Raw genomic sequence first — 22159 nt, forward strand, 5'->3', positions numbered from 1 at the left:
TCTCCAGACAGAGAAACATTTGTAGTGGTGAGTTGTATCTCCAGACAGAGGAACAGTTATAGTGGTGAGTTGTATCTCCAGACAGAAGAACAGTTATAGTGGTGAGTTGTATCTCCAGACAGAGAAACAGTTGTAGTGGTGAGTTGTACCTCCAGACAGAGAAAAGTTGTAGTGGTGAGTTGTATCTCCAGACAGAGGAACAGTTATAGTGGTGAGTTGTATCTCCAGACAGAGGAACAGTTATAGTGGTGAGTTGTATCTCCAGAGGAACAGTTATAGTGGTGAGTTGTATCTCCAGACAGAGGAACAGGAATAGTGGTGAGTTGTATCTCCAGACAGAAGAACAGTTATAGTGGTGAGTTGAATCTCCAGACAGAGAAACATTTGTAGTGGTGAGTTGTATCTCCAGACAGAGGAACAGTTATAGTGGTGAGTTGTATCTCCAGACAGAAGAACAGTTATAGTGGTGAGTTGTATCTCCAGACAGAGAAACAGTTGTAGTGGTGAGTTGTACCTCCAGACAGAGTAACAGTTATAGTGGTGAGTTGTATCTCCAGAGGAACAGTTGTAGTGGTGAGTTGTATCTCCAGACAGAGGAACAGTTATAGTGGTGAGTTGTATCTCCAGAGGAACAGTTATAGTGGTGAGTTGTATCTCCAGACAGAGGGACAGTTATAGTGGTGAGTTGTATCTCCAGACAGAGGAACAGTTATATTGGTGAGTTGTATCTCCAGACAGAGGAACAGTTATAGTGCTGAGTTGTATCTCCAGAGGAACAGTTATAGTGGTGAGTTGTATCTCCAAACAGAGGAACAGTTATATTGGTGAGTTGTATCTTCAGACAGAGGAAAGGTTATAGTGGTGAGTTGTATCTCCAGAGGAACAGTTATAGTGGTGAGTTGTATCTTCAGACAGAGGAAAGGTTATAGTGGTGAGTTGTATCTCCAGAGGAACAGTTATAGTGGTGAGTTGTATCTCCAGACAGGAGAACAGTTACAGTGCTGAGTTGTATCTCCAGAGGAACAATTATAGTGGTGAGTTGTATCTCCAGACAGAGGAACAGTTATAGTGGTGAGTTGTATGTCCAGACAGAAGAACAGTTACAGTGGTGAGATGTATCTCCAGAGGAACAGTTGTAGTGGTGAGTTGTATCTCCAGACAGAGGAACAGTTATAGTGGTGAGTTGTATCTCCAGACAGAGGAACAGGAATAGTGGTGAGTTGTATCTCCAGACAGAAGAACAGTTATAGTGGTGAGTTGAATCTCCAGAAAGAGAAACATTTGTAGTGGTGAGTTGTATCTCCAGACAGAGGAACAGTTATAGTGGTGAGTTTAATCTCCAGAGGAACAGTTATAGTGGTGAGTTGTTTCTCCAGCGGAACAGTTGTAGTGGTGAGTTGTATCTCCAGACAGAGGAACAGTTATAGTGGTGAGTTGTATCTCCAGACAGGAGAACAGTTATCGTGCTGAGTTGTATCTCCAGACAGAGGAACAGTTATAGTGGTGGGTTGTATGTCCAGACAGAAGAACAGTTACAGTGGTGAGTTGTATCTCCAGAGGAATAGTTGTAGTGGTGAGTTGTATCTCCAGACAGAGGAACAGTTATAGTGGTGAGTTGTATCTCCAGAGGAACAGTTATAGTGGTGAGTTGAATCTCCAGAAAGAGAAACATTTGTAGTGGTGAGTTGTATCTCCAGAGGAACAGTTGTAGTGGTGAGTTGTATCTCCAGACAGGGGAACAGTTATAGTGGTGAGTTGTATCTCCAGAGGGAACAGTTATAGTGGTGAGTTGTATCTCCAGAGGAACAGAGGAACATTTATAGTGGTGAGTTATATCTCCAGAGGAACAGTTATAGTGGTGAGTTGTATCTCCAGTCAGAGGAACAGTTATAGTGGTGAGTTGTATCTCCAGACAGAGGAACAGTTATAGTGGTCAGTTTTATCTCCAGAGGAACAGTTATAGTGGTGAGTTGTTTCTCCAGCGGAACAGTTGTAGTGGTGAGTTGTATCTCCAGACAGAGTAACAGTTATAGTGGTGAGTTGTATCTCCAGACAGGAGAACAGTTATCGTGCTGAGTTGTATCTCCAGACAGAGGAACAGTTATAGTGGTGGGTTATATCTCCAGACAGAAGAACAGTTAGAATGGTGAGTTGTATCTCCAGACAGAGGAACAGTTATAGTGGTGAGTTGTATCTCCAGACAGAGCAACAGTTAAAGTGGTGAGTTGTATCTCCAGACAGAGACACAGTTATAGTGGTGAGTTGTATCTCCAGACAGATGAACAGTTAAAGTGGTGAGTTGTATCTCCAGACAGAGACACAGTTATAGTGGTGAGTTGTATCTCCAGACAGAGGAACAGTTATAGTGGTGAGTTGTATCTCCAGACAGAGGAACAGTTAGAGTGGTGAGTTGTATCTCCAGACAGAGGAACAGTTATAGTGGTGAGTTGTATCTCCAGACAGAGGAACAGTTATAGTGGTGAGTTGTATCTCCAGACAGGGGAACAGTTATAGTTGTGAGTTGTATCTCCAGAGGAACAGTTATAGTGGTGAGTTGTATCTCCAGAGGAACAGTTATAGTGGTGAGTTGTATCTCCAGACAGAGAAAAGTTGTAGTGGTGAGTTGTATCTCCAGACAGAGTAACAGTTATAGTGGTGAGTTGTATCTCCAGACAGGAGAACAGTTATCGTGCTGAGTTGTATCTCCAGACAGGAGAACAGTTATCGTGCTGAGTTGTATCTCCAGACAGAGGAACAGTTAGAGTGGTGAGTTGTATCTCCAGACAGAGGAACAGTTATAGTGGTGAGTTGTATCTCCAGACAGAGGAACAGTTAAAGTGGTGAGTTGTATCTCCAGACAGGGGAACAGTTATAGTTGTGAGTTGTATCTCCAGAGGAACAGTTATAGTGGTGAGTTGTATCTCCAGAGGAACATTTATAGTGGTGAGTTATATCTCCAGAGGAACAGTTATAGTGGTGAGTTGTATCTCCAGTCAGAGGAACAGTTATAGTGGTGAGTTGTATCTCCAGACAGAGGAACAGTTATAGTGGTGAGTTGTATCTCCAAAGGAAGAGTTATAGTGGTGAGTTGTATCTCCAGACAGGAGAACAGTTATGGTGCTGAGTTGTATCTCCAGAGGAACAGTTATAATGGTGAGTTGTATCTCCAGACAGAGGAACAGTTATAGTGGTGAGTTGTATCTCTAAAGGAACAGTTATAGTGGTGAGTTGTATCTCCTTAGGAACAGTTATAGTGGTGAGTTGTATCTCCAGACAGAGGAACAGTTATAGTGGTGAGTTGTATCTCCAGAGGAACAATTATAGTGGTGAGTTGTATCTCCAGACAGAGGAACAGTTATAGTGGTGAGTTGTATCTCCAGACAGAGGAACAGTTATAGTGGTGAGTTGTATCTCCAGACAGAGGAACAGTTATAGTGGTGAGTTGTATCTCCAGACAGAGGAACAGTTATAGTGGTGAGTTGTATCTCCAGACAGAGGAACAGTTATAGTGGTGAGTTGTATCTCCAGACAGAGGAACAGTTATAGTGGTGAGTTGTATCTCCAGACAGAGGAACAGTTATAGTGGTGAGTTGTATCTCCAGACAGAGGAACAGTTATAGTGGTGAGTTGTATCTCAAGTGGTGTTTTTACATATTGTATTTGTTTTAAACTGTCACGATCGGCGTAATAACATTTGGACCAAAGCGCAGTGTGATATGGGTTCCACATGTTTATTGAATGAAACGCACAAAAACAATAAAGAACGACCAAAACGTGATGTAAATGAAGTACTCACAGGCAACTACACATACACAAGATCCCACAAAACACAGTGGGGGAATGGCTGCCTATATATGATCCCCAATCAGAGACCACGATAAACAGCTGATTGGGAACCATACCAGACCAACATAGAAATAAACAACCTAGATTACCCACGCTAGTCTCACCCCGACCTAACCAAAATAGATAATAAAAAGGCTCTCTATGGTCATGACATGAACATGAGCTGGTAAAAAAAAGGAGGAGGACCAGTCACTGGTACACAAGTGATTGAGAAACGCTGTACTGTACTGCTAAGTCGGTGGTACGTGCAGTGATGTAGTCTAGTGTGGATAAAATGCAGGGCCAAATTCTTGTCCCTGTCTTCCCCTGTTTAGCTGCAATCCTCTCTCCGCTTACACAAATCAATTCTAAGCCACTCTCACTGTATCACTAATACTTTATCACAACTGTAAATGATTACTCTGTTTTCCAGCTTCTCTGTTTTCCAGCACAAATTGGTATATAATAACAAGCAGACATGCACAACATGCACAACCCATTCTCCATCGTAGCACAGCAATGAACTGTGCTGCTAGGTGAATATCATAATTCAGGTTGAACTCGCGTTTAACCAGGTAGGTATTTTATTTCATAGCTAAACTTTATTTGTCCGAGAAAACCATACATCTGGAACGTGCTCTCTGGTGTCCTTGCCTGTTTCATATTATTATAAAGCCGTGTTTTTAGAAGATGGATATAAACCCTCTGAACATGAGTCTAAACGGTCGCTTTGGGAAACGCAGCGAGCCACTTCAGTGGCGAAAGCCAAAAGGTGATGTTTGTAGTTCAGGGAGAAAACCCATTGGAGTCACAGCGATCACTCTAGCCCATTGCTACCTGTCAGATTGAACAAATTGAATTTGTCTTCCTTCGGTGGCTTGTTGAGGCTCTAAACAGCGTATTAGCGGCCCCACTTATCAAAGCTGTCAAAGCAAATGTGTTTCGCTGCACTCCTTTGAGACACAGATGGGTCTCTAGATGACATTACATCTCCCTTTATTAATGTAATTGTAATTATTTTAGAAAGGGACAAAATTTTGCTCTCACATTCAGTTTGTTTAAGTTAGAGAACACTGTAAATATCTAACCAGAGCTCCCTTTCAAAATAGCTATATTTATCAATAGGACTCACCACATTATGTAAAAAACATATTCAAAAAAATATTGCGCCTACAAAAGTAGTGCACTAAATAGAGAATTGGGTGCCACAGCAGACTGTGTTGAAGATCCTGTAGCTTTCTGTCCTCTGAAATCCATCTACAGCCTCTCTCAGAGAGGACTGAGGTGAAAACCTGAGGGATGTCATCATCACCTGAGAGAGGCTTCTCTTTTTTTACGCTAGCCTCTCCGCTACGCTACTAGCCTCCCTGTTAGGGACCCTGTTAGAACTGGCTTTCATGCAGCTGCTGTGTGGCTCCATTAAACGCTGCTGTTGATGCTGGCAGCTTTGTCTCAGAGTGGAGGTCTGAGGAGGATGAAGGGCTCTCATCACATGGCTAGATGAGCACAGCATTATCACTCAAACAGCATGGGCTGTTTCATCCTGACATGGCGGTCATTCTGAGAGGTGTGTGTGAGTGAGTGAGTGAGTGAGTGAGTGAGTGAGTGAGTGAGTGAGTGAGTGAGTGAGTGAGTGAGTGAGTGAGTGAGTGAGTGAGTGGGTGAGTGAGTGAGTGAGTGAGTGAGTGAGTGAGTGAGTGAGTGTGTGTGTGTGTGTGTGTGTGTGTGTGTGTGTGTGTGTGTGTGTGTGTGTGTGTGTAGTATACACATGGCTCTGTTTTTATTGTTGGAGCAGAAAAAGGGAAGTGCAGGTGTCTTTTTCTCCTGGTCTCTCTCTCCCTCTCTCTTTTTTCTTTGGCTCTTTATTACCTATTGTTAGGACTCTCTATTTATTTACAAGGAACAAATAGGTCACGGATGGTACTGAATTGGATGTCTACTGAAAGTCTCTGCTTTGACCTCGACACACCTGCATATTTTTTCCTGGTTTGTCTTTTCAATGAAAACATGCAAGGTGCCAAAATGAATTAGATACAAATTAAAAGACCAAGAACAATCTGCAGGAAATAGCAACCTTAAACAAGTGTCAGTAGAGTCATTGCCTTTTTCAAAAGGAAAGAATAAGGGAATAAAAGGAGTTATAAGCACATGGAGATGTGAGCAAGGTCATGTAATGTAGCTGACAGATCGGAGTGGTAGGGGTTCGTAGGGGTTCTATAAAATGAAGGGTAATTTGTACTGTAATGTTATAAAATCATAAATGAGATGTTTGGAGAAGGAAATGTGATCATGGCCCAATTCTGTTATCTCTTCTTGTAGTCACTGTACTGTTGACTTATTGGTTCACTTAATTATACAGGTTTCTTTTCATTGTGTAAAAATAAATACGTGAACTGTCAGATGCTTGCTGTCTGGAAGTCAAATGAAAATAGAAAAAATCCCAGAAGCTAACTGAAAAGAAACCATTATTTGATTGCAGTTGCACAGTATGATCTGGAAATCTCTAGCCCAAATCCAGCAGCACTTACTTTGGGAAACTGTTTGAAGGGTATTAACACTTTCTGTCCCAGCTTCATGTTCTTGTTGATGACCACGTCGATAAACTTCTCCTCTTCTTTTTCTTCTTTTTCTTCATCTTTTTGTAATTTTTCGATTTCTACAGGGAGAAAAAAAAAAGCAAGACGAGGCAATGACTACAAATGATTAATACAAACATTCAAAAAGTGATCAAAGGATCAAAAGATGTTTGTTCCTTTTTTTAAAGGAGTTTGTTGAACTGAAATAATAGCCTTTAAGTGTGCCAGTTTGACAGTTGGTTTGTTGTCACTCAGGCTCACACCTTTTTGCTTGCTCAGTCAACTGTGAAATAGGCTCTTCTGGCAATGGTATTAATGAACTGGATATGGTTCAAATCATATCATAGTCATTCATCGTGCTCATTGGATGAAGCTCTCTGTCTGGTTTGTAATATTTTGCAATTTAATAGTAGGTAGATCAAATTTGAGTTTCCCAGACATTTGAATAGCTTTCATGTTTTACCTCATGAAAATTGATAATGAGGGAGTCTGCATGTAGAGAGATGAGTATATCTCCAGGGTATGGAAAATATTGGCTGTCACGGTTCCTCCCGTTTAGAGGGGTAGTCTTTGATGTATTTGAAGATATAACCTTGAAGGTTCAATGAGATGGATAACATCTGTGTTCAGGAGCCAATAAAATTATAATGTAGCGGGGGCTAGGGAGGCCATGAAGGGCCAGGTGGGGTGGGGAACAGAACCTTCAGGCTAGCATTGGTCAGTGGACAATGTAACTGGGGTAATGGAGGGAGGACTTCAACAGAAATGCACTCATTCTCAATAGACATATACTGCCTAAGCATGATATCTGAGTGACTAAAAACGTGTAACTTGTGGATTTGTCGCATACAGGCTAATAAAGGGAAGAAGTGGAAAGCTGTGTTCAGTTCAGAGTGGCAAACTAAGCTGTCTCCAGATTTGACTTTCTAATTGTTGCATATTATTATCATCGCATCTTAAAATCTTGCTTCTCAAATTACATAGGCTGTGAGTTCGTTGGCGGTTTTGGTCAAGCAATCAAATAAATAAGAAAAGGAGACTGTGTCCTGGCTCTATGAAGCTGGACAGCATTAGATTACAAGAATAAAAATGAAAGACAAAGAAAATTAGTCTTAACTAGGATAACAGATGTATCAGTAAACTGGGATCTCTTCTAAGCCTCAACTCATCCCAGGAGGGAGCAGATTCCTCCCGTTCTGAGGAGAGCCCAGATTAATATTAATGTGACCTCACAACATGGCTTACAGAGAGTCTATTTTAGTTCCTCAATGCTCTGGTTGTCCTCAAGGCAATATTCAGTATCCCGTGGATGAGTCAATGTCTCGTTATTGGTATCAACAGATTTGTAATATGTCAATGAAAAGCCCCAAGGTTCATGGCTATAAGGAAAATATCCATACAGTTTAGGTCATCTATAATACCCAGCTGTCTCCTTTAACCAAACAACCTAAACTGCAGTTTTCTGTTTTATTTCCACAGTGGTTCTGTGAATACGTATCAAGAACACAGTTTTCACTGAGTGCCCTCTTCTTCTCTGAACTGGTGGTGACTGTAGCGGTGGATGGAGTTCAACTGGCACTGCCGAGACCCTTGATTCCAAGAAAAAGGTATAATTTGATAGGGTTGTGCTTCTTCGTCCTCCATCAAAGAGGATAGATATGTCATTAAAATTGCATTTACAGCTTCGGTGACGGCTAGGCTCTACACAGTACGGGGCCTGGCCCAGCTGTCTACTCCTCTATTAGACATTGAATCACTTAAGAGAAGCAGCACACTGATTTAGACTACATCCATCCATCCATTTAAAATGCATTAAGCTGGAGGAGATTTGTAGGATTATGCTTGACTTCTACATCAGGCTGTGAGTGGTGAGGAGTTGAGATGACGGGGTGGAGAAGGGGGTGCGGGGAGGCAATCAGGTTACTACATCCTCTAATGTCACGTTGTACAGAGGGTCAATATTACGATGTGATATTGAGAAGATCAAGCAGCAGAGGTCTAATGGCAGTCACATCAAATATTGATCATGCAAACTATGTAGGGAATGCATAGGTTGCATTGGTGGCTAAACTGTGACATTTTCTCCAAACTCCTTGAGACTAGTTGATAGATGCATAAGGTTGAAGGTATGACTTTTCTTCCAAACAGGAGGCAACATGCTTCCGGGCAACACTGGTCACACACCACGAGTTTGGCGACTAATGCTTGAACATTCTTCATCTAAATGTGCTCTGAACTGCTCCTTATTCTGTCTTCCTGTTGTTTATGTTATGTTTTTCCAAAATAAAGAAATGAGGTCTTTGTAGAAACTTACTCAGGCAGAAAATGTCCACTTTTATGATGGTAAAGCATGTCAGAGCAAATCGTATGCAATGTTTCTGTGATTTAGCATGGACAAAACATTTTGGACTCCTACATTGGACTCCTACATAAGATAGACAAAGTAACTCCACATTCTAACTCAATTTGAGTCAACTGGAACAGACTGGTGCTTTAGAGTTAACGAAACAAAATAATTGTTCACATTTTTTTTTACCTGTTTTATGTCATAATCTCTTAATCGTTTTCCCAAACATTGCGATGAAGACCTACATATCCTATTTCTGTCTCAACTTAATACTGAAATACCTCCCAGTCAAACAAAAAATATATAAAATATTGTCATGAAACAACATTACAGTATGTGTATATTATAGTAAGAAGAAACAACATTACAGTATGTGTATATTATAGTAAGAAGAAACAACATTACAGTATGTGTATATTATAGTAAGAAGAAACAACATTACAGTATGTGTATATTATAGTAAGAAGAAACAACATTACAGTATGTATATATTATAGTAAGAAGAAACAACATTACAGTATGTGTGTATTATAGTAAGCAGAAACAACATTACAGTATGTGTATATTATAGTAAGAAGAAACAACATTACAGTATGTGTATATTATAGTAAGAAGAAACAACATTACAGTATGTGTATATTATAGTAAGAAGAAACAACATTACAGTATGTGTATATTATAGTAAGAAGAAACAACATTACAGTATGTGTATATTATAGTAAGAAGAAACAACATTACAGTATGTGTATATTATAGTAAGAAGAAACAACATTACAGTATGTGTATATTATAGTAAGAAGAAACAACATTACAGTATGTGTATATTATAGTAAGAAGAAACAACATTACAGTATGTGTATATTATAGTAAGAAGAAACAACATTACAGTATGTGTATATTATAGTAAGAAGAAACAACATTACAGTATGTGTATATTATAGTAAGAAGAAACAACATTACAGTAGGTGTATATTATAGTAAGAAGAAACAACATTACAGTATGTGTATATTATAGTAAGAAGAAACAACATTACAGTATGTGTATATTATAGTAAGAAGAAACAACATTACAGTATGTGTATATTATAGTAAGAAGAAACAACATTACAGTATGTGTATATTATAGTAAGAAGAAACAACATTACAGTATGTGTATATTATAGTAAGAAGAAACAACATTACAGTAGGTGTATATTATAGTAAGAAGAAACAACATTACAGTATGTGTATATTATAGTAAGAAGAAACAACATTACAGTATGTGTATATTATAGTAAGAAGAAACAACATTACAGTATGTGTATATTATAGTAAGAAGAAACAACATTACAGTATGTGTATATTATAGTAAGAAGAAACAACATTAGTGAGAAACACACAATATAACTGGTCTGTAGGTTTGAGCAGCATGATCTGCCAGGTTACAGATCAATACCAGGGCTACCTGCTGTCATTTCAATGTGTCACAGTCCTGTGTTAGCCCAGTATTTGATGTAGACGCTATTTTCCCCTAAAATTGCCCCCTGCTCGTGACTCTCTGTAGATTTCCATGACAACTGACAGACTGTGATGAAAAGCGCCATATTCTGGGTTTCAGTCTGTTAAGTGGTTACCTGCAACCTTCAGGCGACATTCTGTGGCCAAGAGAACCGCATATTAACACTGAGGGAATTCAACTAATTTCTCTTTGTCCTTTCAGACAGACAGGACTCTTAGGGCTACAGCACAGGGGGTAAAAACTGACATTAAATTGACATTTCAAATAAAAGAGTTCAAATGAACTGTTGTTGTTTTTTTTTATATATATTTTTTTTATTAAAAGTGATGTTTTAGTTCTGCAATGGAGAAAATGATTCTTACATTTGGCTGTTAAGTGAAATTAAGGACCAAATGAAAATAAATGCTAGAACAGGAACTTCATGTCATTATTCTGTAATGTTCTGAAGCAAAGCCGTAATGAACTGTGTAACACCAGAACAAGCCTGGTCAGTTTCCTCACAACAGGAGACCAGGCTCTCCTCGCCTCAGTTCATTAAATCAATCTCAGACAGAATTCCCACTAAAATACATTTACTTTTACATTGTCAACACCTCCTTCTCCGTTTGTCAGAGGACCCTTGCATGCCTTTGTTCCCTTGCATGTCACAGCATGCCTTTGTTCTATTCCTAATACGACCACAAATTCAGTGTGAGTCAGGATATCAGGCTGTGACCCTAGAAAGAGAAAGAGCTCAGCTCAGACCCTCCAACTACGCAGGGCTGTCTCAGCTCAAAACTTAGACCATCACACAGGGTTGTCTCAGCTCAACACTCAGACCATCACACAGGGCTGTCTCAGCTCAAAACTTAGACCATCACACAGGGTTGTCTCAGCTCAACACTCAGACCATCACACAGGGCTGTCTCAGCTCAATACTCAGACCATCACACAGGGCTGTCTCAGCTCAAAACTTAGACCATCACACAGGGTTGTCTCAGCTCAACACTCAGACCATCACACAGGGCTGTCTCAGCTCAATAGACCATCACACAGGGCTGTCTCAGCTCAATACTCAGACCATCACACAGGGCTATCTCAGCTCAATACTCAGACCATCACACAGGGCTATCTCAGCTCAATACTCTGACCATCACACAGGGTTGTCTCAGCTCAATACTCAGACTATCACACAGGGCTATCTCAGCTCAATACTCTGACCATCACACAGGGTTGTCTCAGCTCAATACTCAGACCATCACACAGGGCTGTCTCAGCTCAATACTCAGACCATCACACAGGGCTGTCTCAGCTCAATACTCAGACCATCATACAGGGCTATCTCAGCTCAATACTCAGACCATCACACAGGGCTAACTCAGCTCAATACTCTGACCATCACACAGGGCTGTCTCAGCTCAATACTCAGACCATCACACAGGGCTTTCTCAGCTCAATACCCAGACCATCACACAGTGCTACCTCAGCTCAACACTCAGACCATCACACAGGGCTATCTCAGCTCAATACTCAGACCATCACACAGGGTTGTCTCAGCTCAATACTCAGACCATCACACAGGGCTATCTCAGCTCAATACTCAGACCATCACACAGGGCTATCTCAGCTCAACACTCAGACCATCACACAGGGCTATCTCAGCTCAACACTCAGACCATCACACAGGGCTATCTCAGCTCAACACTCAGACCATCACACAGGGCTATCTCAGCTCAACACTCAGACCATCACACAGGGTTGTCTCAGCTCAACACTCAGACCATCACACAGGGTTGTCTCAGCTCAACACTCATGCCACCCGCCAACGCTGTCCTGAAATCTCCATTTCACTCTGGCTCCTTGACAAGGTCAGACTGGCGGCAGGAATTCATCTCAGCCCCCAATCTGGAGATTAAATTCTCCTTGCCCGGCCCAGCTCTGGGCCCTCCCTTTCCTTCTCTCCCTCTCGGTTTCTCTCCTTTTCTCACTGCTGCCCTTGCCCTCTCTCTCCCTATCTCCCATGCCCTCCCAGACCCTCTCTCTCTCCCTGCAGCCCCTGCCCCCCTCTTTCCCTCTATCCCTCACTCCCTGTCTCTCCCTGGCTCTCCCCTGGCCCCTGGCAGCTGGGTACTCTGCTGTGAGGTAAGTAACGTGCCCAGACCTGCTTACAGCCAGCAGTTAATGTCTAGGATTAAGGCTGAGAGCTCTCCCTCCCTGCAGCACCTGGCAGTCCAGCTATGGTAAGAATGAGACTGAGAGACCCTCCACCACTGCAGTGGGCCCCTTTCAATTTAGCAGCCTGACCGTTGGCATTAGGAATAAACCCAGCTAACCTGGGCCTCTGTTCTCCATTCAGATCTTCTCTCTGATTTCAACCCCCTAATCATTCTCATAGATATGAGAGAGTATTTATGGATACAGTTATCTTTGGCCTGCCCCACCCTGCCTTACCAATAGTATGGGAAATATATTGGGGAAACACATCTACATAACAAAAGAAAATGCAGAATTATAATTCATTATTTGACTATGAACTTGACAGGGGGGTATAACTGTTTGATGGATTCTGTTTTTTTAAATAAATTGTTTAACATTTCAGAATGTTATTGATTTTTACAGCTATTAGAGATTTCCTTGTCATGGCAACAAGAAGATAAATTACGTTTTCTTTCTTAACTAACTGGATGAGTTACATTTAAAAAAAAATGTATTTCCTTACAACAGTCTGGGGAGCCTTCTGAATATTCAAATTCAGAAGAGTCAGAAACATGAAAGGATTTGCATTTGGCTTATGAGTTCCTATTTCTCATCCTCAATCAAACCCAACGCTCAGATACTCATCTCTGTCTCCTCAGCTCATACTTATGTCCTTTATAAAAACAGAGGGCATTATACTCCGTTTAGACATACAGTGCATTCAGAAAGTATTCACACCCCTTGGCTTTTTCTACATTTTGATGTATTATAGTGGGAATTTAAAATGGATCAAATTGAGATTTTTTTTTCTCACACAACTAACTCAATACCCCATTATGTCAAAGTCTTGGGTCAATAAGTATTCCAACTCTTTGTAATGGCAAGTCTAAATAAGTTAATAATAATAATAAAAATGTGCTTAACAAGTCATCAAATAAGTTGCATGGACTCAATCCAATAATAGTGTTTAACATGATTTCTGAATGACTACCTCGTCTCTGTACCCCACACATACAAGTATATGTAAGTTCCCACGGTTGAGCAGTGACATTCAAACACAGATTCAACCACAAAGACCCGGGAGGTTTCCCAATGCCTCACAAAGAAGTGCACCTATTGGTAGATGTTTTTTTATTTTTTTTATTTTAATAAACAGACACTGAATATCCTTTTGAGCATGGTGAAGTTATTGATTGCACTTTGGATGGTGTATCAATACACCCAGTCACTACAAAGATACAGGCATCTTTTCTAACTCAGTTGCCGGAGAGAAAAGAAACCATTCAGGGATTGGGCCAATGGGGACTTTATAACAGTTACAGAGTTTAATGGCTTAGGAAAAAACTGAGGATGGATCAACATTTTAGTTAGTCCCCAATACTAATCTAACTGACAGAGAAAAGAAGGAACCCCGTACAGAATACAAATATTTCAAAACATGCATCATGTTTGCAACAAGGCCGTAAAGCAATCCTGCAAAAAATGTAGAAAAGCAATGAACTTTTCGTCTGGAATACCAGGGTTATGTTTGGGGCAAATCCAATTCAACAAATTATTGAGTAACACTCTCCATATTTTCAAGCATAGTGGTGGCTGCATCATGTTTTGGGTATGCTTTTAAAAGTTAACGACTGGGGAGGTTTTCAGGATAAAACCATTTATGGAATGGATCTAAGCACAGGCAAAATCCTAGAGGAGAACCTGGTTTAGTTTGCTTTCCACCAGACACTGGGAGATGAATTCCCCTTTCATCAAGACAATAACCTAAAACACAAGGACACATCTACACTGGAGTTGCTTACCAAGAAGACAGTGGATGTTCCTGAGTTGCCAAATGGTTGTCTAGCAATGATCAACAACCAGTTTGACAGACCTTGAAGAATTTTGAAAATAATAATGGGCAAATGTTGAACAAAGGGGTTTCTACAAAGTATTGACTCTGAGGTGTGAATTTTTTTTAAACATGCTTTCAATGTGTCATTATGGTGTAGTTTGTGTAGATTGGTGATCAAAAAATATATTGAATTAATTTTGAATTCTGACTGTAACACAACAAAATGTGCAATAAGTAAAGGGATATGAACACTTTGATAAGGTGCTGTATCATGATGTTCTGACAAGTCAGGTCTCCTACCAGTTCATATACCAGGTCTCCTACCAGTTCATATACCAGGTCTCCTACCAGTTCATATACAGCACCAGTCAAAGGTTTGGACACACCTACTCATTCAAGGGTTTTTCTTTATTTTCACTATTTAAGACATTGTAGAAGAATAGTGAAGAAGACATCAAAACTATGAAATAACACTTGGAATCATGTAGTAACCAAAAAGGTGTTAAACAAATTAAAATATATTTTACATTTTAGATTCTTCAAAGTAGCCACCCTTTGCCTTGATGACAGCTTTGCACACTCTTGGAATTCACTCAACCAGCTTCATGGGTAGTCACCTGGAATGCATTTCGATTAACAGGTGTGGCTTGTTAAAAGTTCATTTGTGGAATTCCTTTCCTTCTTAATGAGCAGTTGTGTTGTGACAAGGTAGGGTTGGTTTAAAATACCAAGTTCATGTTATCATTATTTGTTTGGGTTGTTTAAACTACAGAATAATCCAATTCCTTTGCTGCATCCCCTGGAAGCAGATAAAACAAGGAATCCAATAACTGCCACTAATATATTGCTTAGAGTTAACATGCTTCCCAAAAGGCACCTTATTCCCTACATAAATGCACTACTTTTGACCAGGGCCCATAGGGAATAGGGTGCCATATAGGGTGGGACCCATGCAGTACTAACTCTGAACAATATCCCTTGACTGGTAGACTAATTCTGAACTCCGAACTCTGTCATGGAAAAACCTTGTCTGATTAAACCGTGTTCTTCAGAAGGACAGTGGGTTTCTCAGCCTGCTAGATTGACAGCATTTTAATCCTAATGAACATTACGTTACATGTGGCCCTAGCCAGTGTGACAGTCATCTACTGTCACAACCAATCTGGGTTAAAAGTCTAAGTAGTTCCAATAACCTCTGACCTGCATGTCAATGCAGACTCAAATATCTCCTTGTTGACGGCCTCAATCCACTTAAGACGAAAATAATAACAATAGTTCAAGGCGCTAAAAGAAAACAAACAAACCACGAAATACAAACACACACACACACACACACACACACGCACACACACGGTCACACACGCACACACACACGCTCACACACGCTCACACACGCACACACACACACGCACACACACACGCACACACACGCACACACACACATGCTCACACACACACACACACACACGCACACACACACGCACACACACGCACACACACACATACTCACACACGCACACACACACACGCACACACACGGTCACACACGCACACACACACGCTCACACACGCTCACACACGCACACACACACACGCACACACACACGCACACACACGCACACACACACATGCTCACACACGCACACACACACACGCACACACACACATGCTCACACACGCACACACACACACGCTCACACACGCACAAGTTATGTCCCCAGACACTTTGCTATAAGACTGCCTCGGTTGCATATTCAACAACAAACCATTATGCAAGATGTTTTGTTAACTAAAATACCTGACACACATTTTAGAAAACCACTTTCAGGGTATATTCTACAGTATGTGTCATTTATGTCTTATTTGTAGCCCGTTATTAATATTTCTAATATTGATATATAGTATTTTTTTTAAACTCAAAATGTAATACATTTCAACTCGATCTCTGACATGATATTGGTGTCTTCTCTTTTTAAGCCCATAACCATGTGTCAGGTGTATAAAGCAGATTTCAATGTAGATTTGTTTAAGTCTACATAGAAACACTCCGTGTGACCCTGATTTAGCCCACTGCAGTAAACAGTTAAGTTAAATACCAGGAGAGACTTCACAGATACTAAGAAACCCTATGCAGCTATAAACATGCCAGTAAACTGGATCACCTTCACTACATTTAACTCAAACTTAAACAGTTAGTTTCTCTGACATTGCAGCAGTCAGACTGCAGCGCACAGGCTCGTTCCTCAAACGTGTTATATAGGTTAATGGGATTCTCTATGCATAATTCACAAATATTCTGTTCATAAAATATTCTGTTTTCCCACAAAACAATAGATTAGCAGAAAACGAAGCTGCTCTGGAGAAACCTCTACCCAGCGAGATAAAGCACCCATGTAGAGAACATCTGGGGTTCAGGTAGCTAGTTAGGTATACCTTGCTGTATTAAAGGCATGAAGGCCAGGCTTCCTGTGGAGTTGAAGAATACAGGGATGCAGAAGCAGAAGGCTGGAATGATGGTCTCCCACTCCAATGAGATGCTAACCCCCCCACCACCACCATAACACACACACACGCAGGCACACACACACTCCAAATAGATGCTATTGAAGCTTCACCCTATACCTGCCCTCTCTGTCCGCTCACACATGTCCTGCCCCTTCCCCCCTCTGCACCCATGCATGTCCTGCCCATTTGATGTCTACATCATTTGTTTCTCCCGCCGTCCAATGCTAGACACACTAGACTACCTGCACTTTGAAGGTGTCTGATTAAAAATGTTTATTAGGAGGTTGTGGAGCAGTAAGATGTGAGTTGACGTGAGCCGTCCTGGGGAAGGGACCAGGAGTCTTTCTCCTGTCAGATTCACTCTAAAATCAACCACTATCTCTATGTGGCTATCCAGAACAAGAACCCAGAAGCCTGCCCATGGTTCCTTATGGCAACATTGTAAACACTGATGCTGGTCCACCACAGGAAAATAAACATATAACAGACACTAAACTACAGCAGTGGAATGTGAACAGATTCTGAGGAAATAACACACTTTGCATGTTGATATGTTATAGTGAGTGAGAAAACTTATTATGTACTGTACCAACCTCTGTATTATACTGTACCAACCTCTGTATTGTACTGTACCAACCTCTGTATTGTACTGTACCAACCTCTGTATTATACTGTACCAACCTCTGTATTGTACTGTACCAACCTCTGTATTGTACTGTACCAACCTCTGTATTATACTGTACCAACCTCTGTATTGTACTGTACCAACCTCTGTATTGTACTGTACCAACCTCTGTATTGTACTGTACCAACCTCTGTATTGTACTGTACCAACCTCTGTATTGTACTGTACCAACCTCTGTATTGTACTGTACCAACCTCTGTATTGTACTGTACCAACCTCTGTATTGTACTGTACCAACCTCTGTATTGTACTGTACCAACCTCTGTATTATACTGTACCAACCTCTGTATTGTACTGTACCAACCTCTGTATTGTACTGTACCAACCTCTGTATTGTACTGTACCAACCTCTGTATTGTACTGTACCAACCTCTGTATTGTACTGTACCAACCTCTGTATTGTACTGTACCAACCTCTGTATTATACTGTACCAACCTCTGTATTGTACTGTACCAACCTCTGTATTGTACTGTACCAACATCTGTATTGTACTGTACCAACCTCTGTATTGTACTGTACCAACCTCTGTATTGTACTGTACCAACCTCTGTATTGTACTGTACCAACCTCTGTATTGTACTGTACCAACCTCTGTATTGTACTGTACCAACCTCTGTATTGTACTGTACCAACCTCTGTATTGTACTGTACCAACCTCTGTATTGTACTGTACCAACCTCTGTATTGTACTGTACCAACCTCTGTATCTGTATTGTACTGTACCAACCTCTGTATTGTACTGTACCAACCTCTGTATTGTACTGTACCAACCTCTGTATTGTACTGTACCAACCTCTGTATTGTACTGTACCAACCTCTGTATTGTACTGTACCAACCTCTGTATTGTACTGTACCAACCTCTGTATTGTACTGTACCAACCCCTGTATTGTACTGTACCAACCTCTGTATTGTACTGTACCAACCTCTGTATTATACTGTACCAACCTCTGTATTGTACTGTACCAACCTCTGTATTGTACTGTATCAACATGTACCAACCTCTGTATTGTACTGTACCAACCCCTGTATTGTACTGTACCAACCTCTGTATTGTACTGTACCAACCTCTGTATTATACTGTACCAACCTCTGTATTATACTGTACCAACCTCTGTATTGTACTGTCCCAACCCCTGTATTGTACTGTACCAACCCTCTGTATTGTACTGTACCAACCTCTGTATTATACTGTACCAACCTCTGTATTGTACTGTACCAACATCTGTATTATACTGTACCAACCTCTGTATCAACATCTGTATTGTAATGTATCAACATCTGTATTGTAGTGTACCAACCTCTGTATTATACTGTATCAACATCTGTATTGTACTGTACCAACCTCTGTATTATACTGTACCAAACTCTGTATTATACTGTACCAACATCTGTATTGTACTGTACCAACCTCTGTATTATACTGTATCAACCTCTGTATTGTACTGTACCAACCCCTGTATTATACTGTGCCAACCTCTGTATTGTACTGTACCAACATCTGTATTATACTGTACCAACCTCTGTATCAACATCTGTATTGTACTGTATCAACATCTGTATTGTACTGTACCAACCTCTGTATTATACTGTATCAACATCTGTATTGTACTGTACCAACCTCTGTATTATACTGTACCAAACTCTGTATTATACTGTATCAACATCTGTATTGTACTGTACCAACCTCTATATTATATGGTACCAACCTCTGTATTATAATGTATCAACATCTGTATTATACTGTATCAACATCTGTATTATACTGTACCAACCTCTGTATTATACTGTACCAACCTCTGTATTGTACTGTACCAACATCTGTATTGTACTGTATCAACATCTGTATTATACTGTATCAACATCTGTATTATACTGTACCAACATCTGTATTGTACTGTACCAACATCTGTATTATACTATCAACATCTGTATTGTACTGTACCAACATCTGTATTATACTGTACCAACATCTGTATTATACTGTATCAACATGTGTATTATACTGTATCAACATCTGTATTGTACTGTACCAACCTCTGTATTATACTGTATCAACATCTGTATTGTACTGTACCAACCTCTGTATTATACTGTACCAACCTCTGTATTGTACTGTACCAACCTCTGTATTGTACTGTACCAACCTCTGTATTGTACTGTATCAACATATGTATTATACTGTACCAACCTCTGTATTGTACTGTATCAACATCTGTATTGTACTGTACAAACCTCTGTATTGTACTGTATCAACATCTGTATTGTACTGTACCAACCTATATATTGTACTGTACCAACCTCTGTATTATACTGTATCAACATCTGTATTGTACTGTACCAACCTCTGTATTATACTGTACCAACCTCTTTATTGTACTGTATTAACATCTGTATTATACTGTATCAACCTCTGTATTATACTGTACCAACCTCTGTATCGTACTGTACCAACCGCTGTATTATACTGTACCAACCTCTGTATTGTACTGTACCAACATCTGTATTATACTGTACCAACCTTTGTATTGTACTGTATCAACATCTGTATTGTACTGTACCAACATCTGTATTATCAACATCTGTATTGTACTGTACCAACCTCTGTATTATACTGTACCAACCTCTGTATTGTACTGTACCAACATCTGTATTATACTGTACCAACCTCTGTATCAACATCTATTTTTGTACTGTATCAACATCTGTATTATACTGTACAACATCTGTATTATACTGTATCAACATCTGTATTATACTGTATAAACATCTGTATTATACTGTACCAATCTCTGTATTGTACTGTACCAACCTCTGTATTGTACTGTACCTACCTCTGTATTGTACTGTACCAACATTGTACTGTATCAACATCTGTACTGTACCAACCTCTGTATTATACTGTATCAACATCTGTATTGTACTGTACCAACCTCTGTATTGTACTGTACCAACCTCTGTATTATACTGTATCAACATCTGTATTGTACTGTACCAACCTCTGTATTGTACTGTATCAACATCTGTATTGTACTGTACCAACCTCTGTATACTGTACCAACCTCTGTATTGTACTGTACCAACCTCTGTATTGTACTGTACCAACCTCTGTATTATACTGTACCAACCTCTGTATTGTACTGTACCAACCTCTGTATTGTACTGTACCAACCTCTGTATTGTACTGTACCAACCTCTGTATTGTACTGTACCAACCTCTGTATTGTACTGTATCAACATCTGTATTGTATACCTCTGTATTGTACTGTACCAACCTCTGTATTGTACTGTACCAACCTATTGTACTGTACCAACCTCTGTATTGTACTGTACCAACCTCTGTATTATACTGTACCAACCTCTGTATTGTACTGTACCAACCTCTGTATTTACTGTACCTCTGTATTGTACTGTACCAACCTCTGTATTGTACTGTACCAACCTCTGTATTGTACTGTACCAACCTCTGTATTATACTGTACCAACCTCTGTATTGTACTGTACCAACCTCTGTATTGTACTGTACCAACCTCTGTATTGTACTGTACCAACATCTGTATTGTACTGTACCAACATCTGTATTATACTGTACCAACCTCTGTATCAACATCTGTATTGTACTGTACCAACCTCTGTATTATACTGTACCAACCTCTGTATTGTACTGTACCAACCTCTGTATTGTACTGTACCAACCTCTGTATTATACTGTACCAACCTCTGTATTGTACTGTACCAACCTCTGTATTGTACTGTACCAACCTCTGTATTGTACTGTACCAACCTCTGTATTATACTGTACCAACCTCTTTATTGTACTGTATTAACATCTGTATTATACTGTATCAACCTCTGTATTATACTGTACCAACCTCTGTATCGTACTGTACCAACCGCTGTATTATACTGTACCAACCTCTGTATTGTACTGTACCAACATCTGTATTATACTGTACCAACCTTTGTATTGTACTGTATCAACATCTGTATTGTACTGTACCAACCTCTGTATTATACTGTACCAACCTCTGTATTGTACTGTACCAACCTCTGTATTATACTGTACCAACCTCTGTATTGTACTGTACCAACCTCTGTATTATACTGTACCAACCTCTGTATCAACATCTATTTTTGTACTGTATCAACATCTGTATTGTACTGTACAAACTCTGTATTATACTGTATATCTGTATTATACTGTATACCAACCTCTGTATTATACTGTACCAACCTCTGTATTGTACTGTACCAACCTCTGTATTGTACTGTACCAACCTCTGTATTGTACTGTACCAACCCCTGTATTGTACTGTATCAACATCTGTATTATACTGTACCAACTCTGTATTATACCATCTGTATTGTACTGTACCAACCTCTGTATTATACTGTACCAACCTCTGTATTATACTGTATCAACATCTGCATTGTACTGTACCAACCTCTGTATTGTACTGTATCAACATCTGTATTGTACTGTACCAACCTCTGTATTATACTGTACCAACCTCTGTATTGTACTGTACCAACCTCTGTATTGTACTGTACCAACCTCTGTATTATACTGTACCAACCTCTGTATTGTACTGTACCAACCTCTGTATTGTACTGTACCAACCTCTGTATTATACTGTACCAACCTCTGTATTGTACTGTACCAACCTCTGTATTGTACTGTATCAACATCTGTATTGTACTGTACCAACCTCTG

At 40.0% G+C, this 22159-nt stretch overlaps 1 protein-coding gene across 2 annotated transcripts in view; it reads right to left on the minus strand.

Annotated features, from left to right (window-relative positions):
- Positions 1-22159, minus strand: part of LOC118397731 (KH domain-containing, RNA-binding, signal transduction-associated protein 3-like) — a 236990-nt gene that overhangs the window by 134750 nt on the left and 80081 nt on the right. For both annotated transcript variants that reach the window (XM_052470270.1, XM_052470269.1), the window contains exon 2: positions 6354-6481. In XM_052470270.1, the coding sequence (XP_052326230.1) occupies positions 6354-6481 (128 nt within the window). The remainder of the gene's footprint in view (positions 1-6353; positions 6482-22159) is intronic.

The sequence above is a fragment of the Oncorhynchus keta genome, chromosome 19, assembly GCF_023373465.1.
Source record: "Oncorhynchus keta strain PuntledgeMale-10-30-2019 chromosome 19, Oket_V2, whole genome shotgun sequence".
NCBI lineage: Eukaryota > Metazoa > Chordata > Actinopteri > Salmoniformes > Salmonidae > Oncorhynchus > Oncorhynchus keta.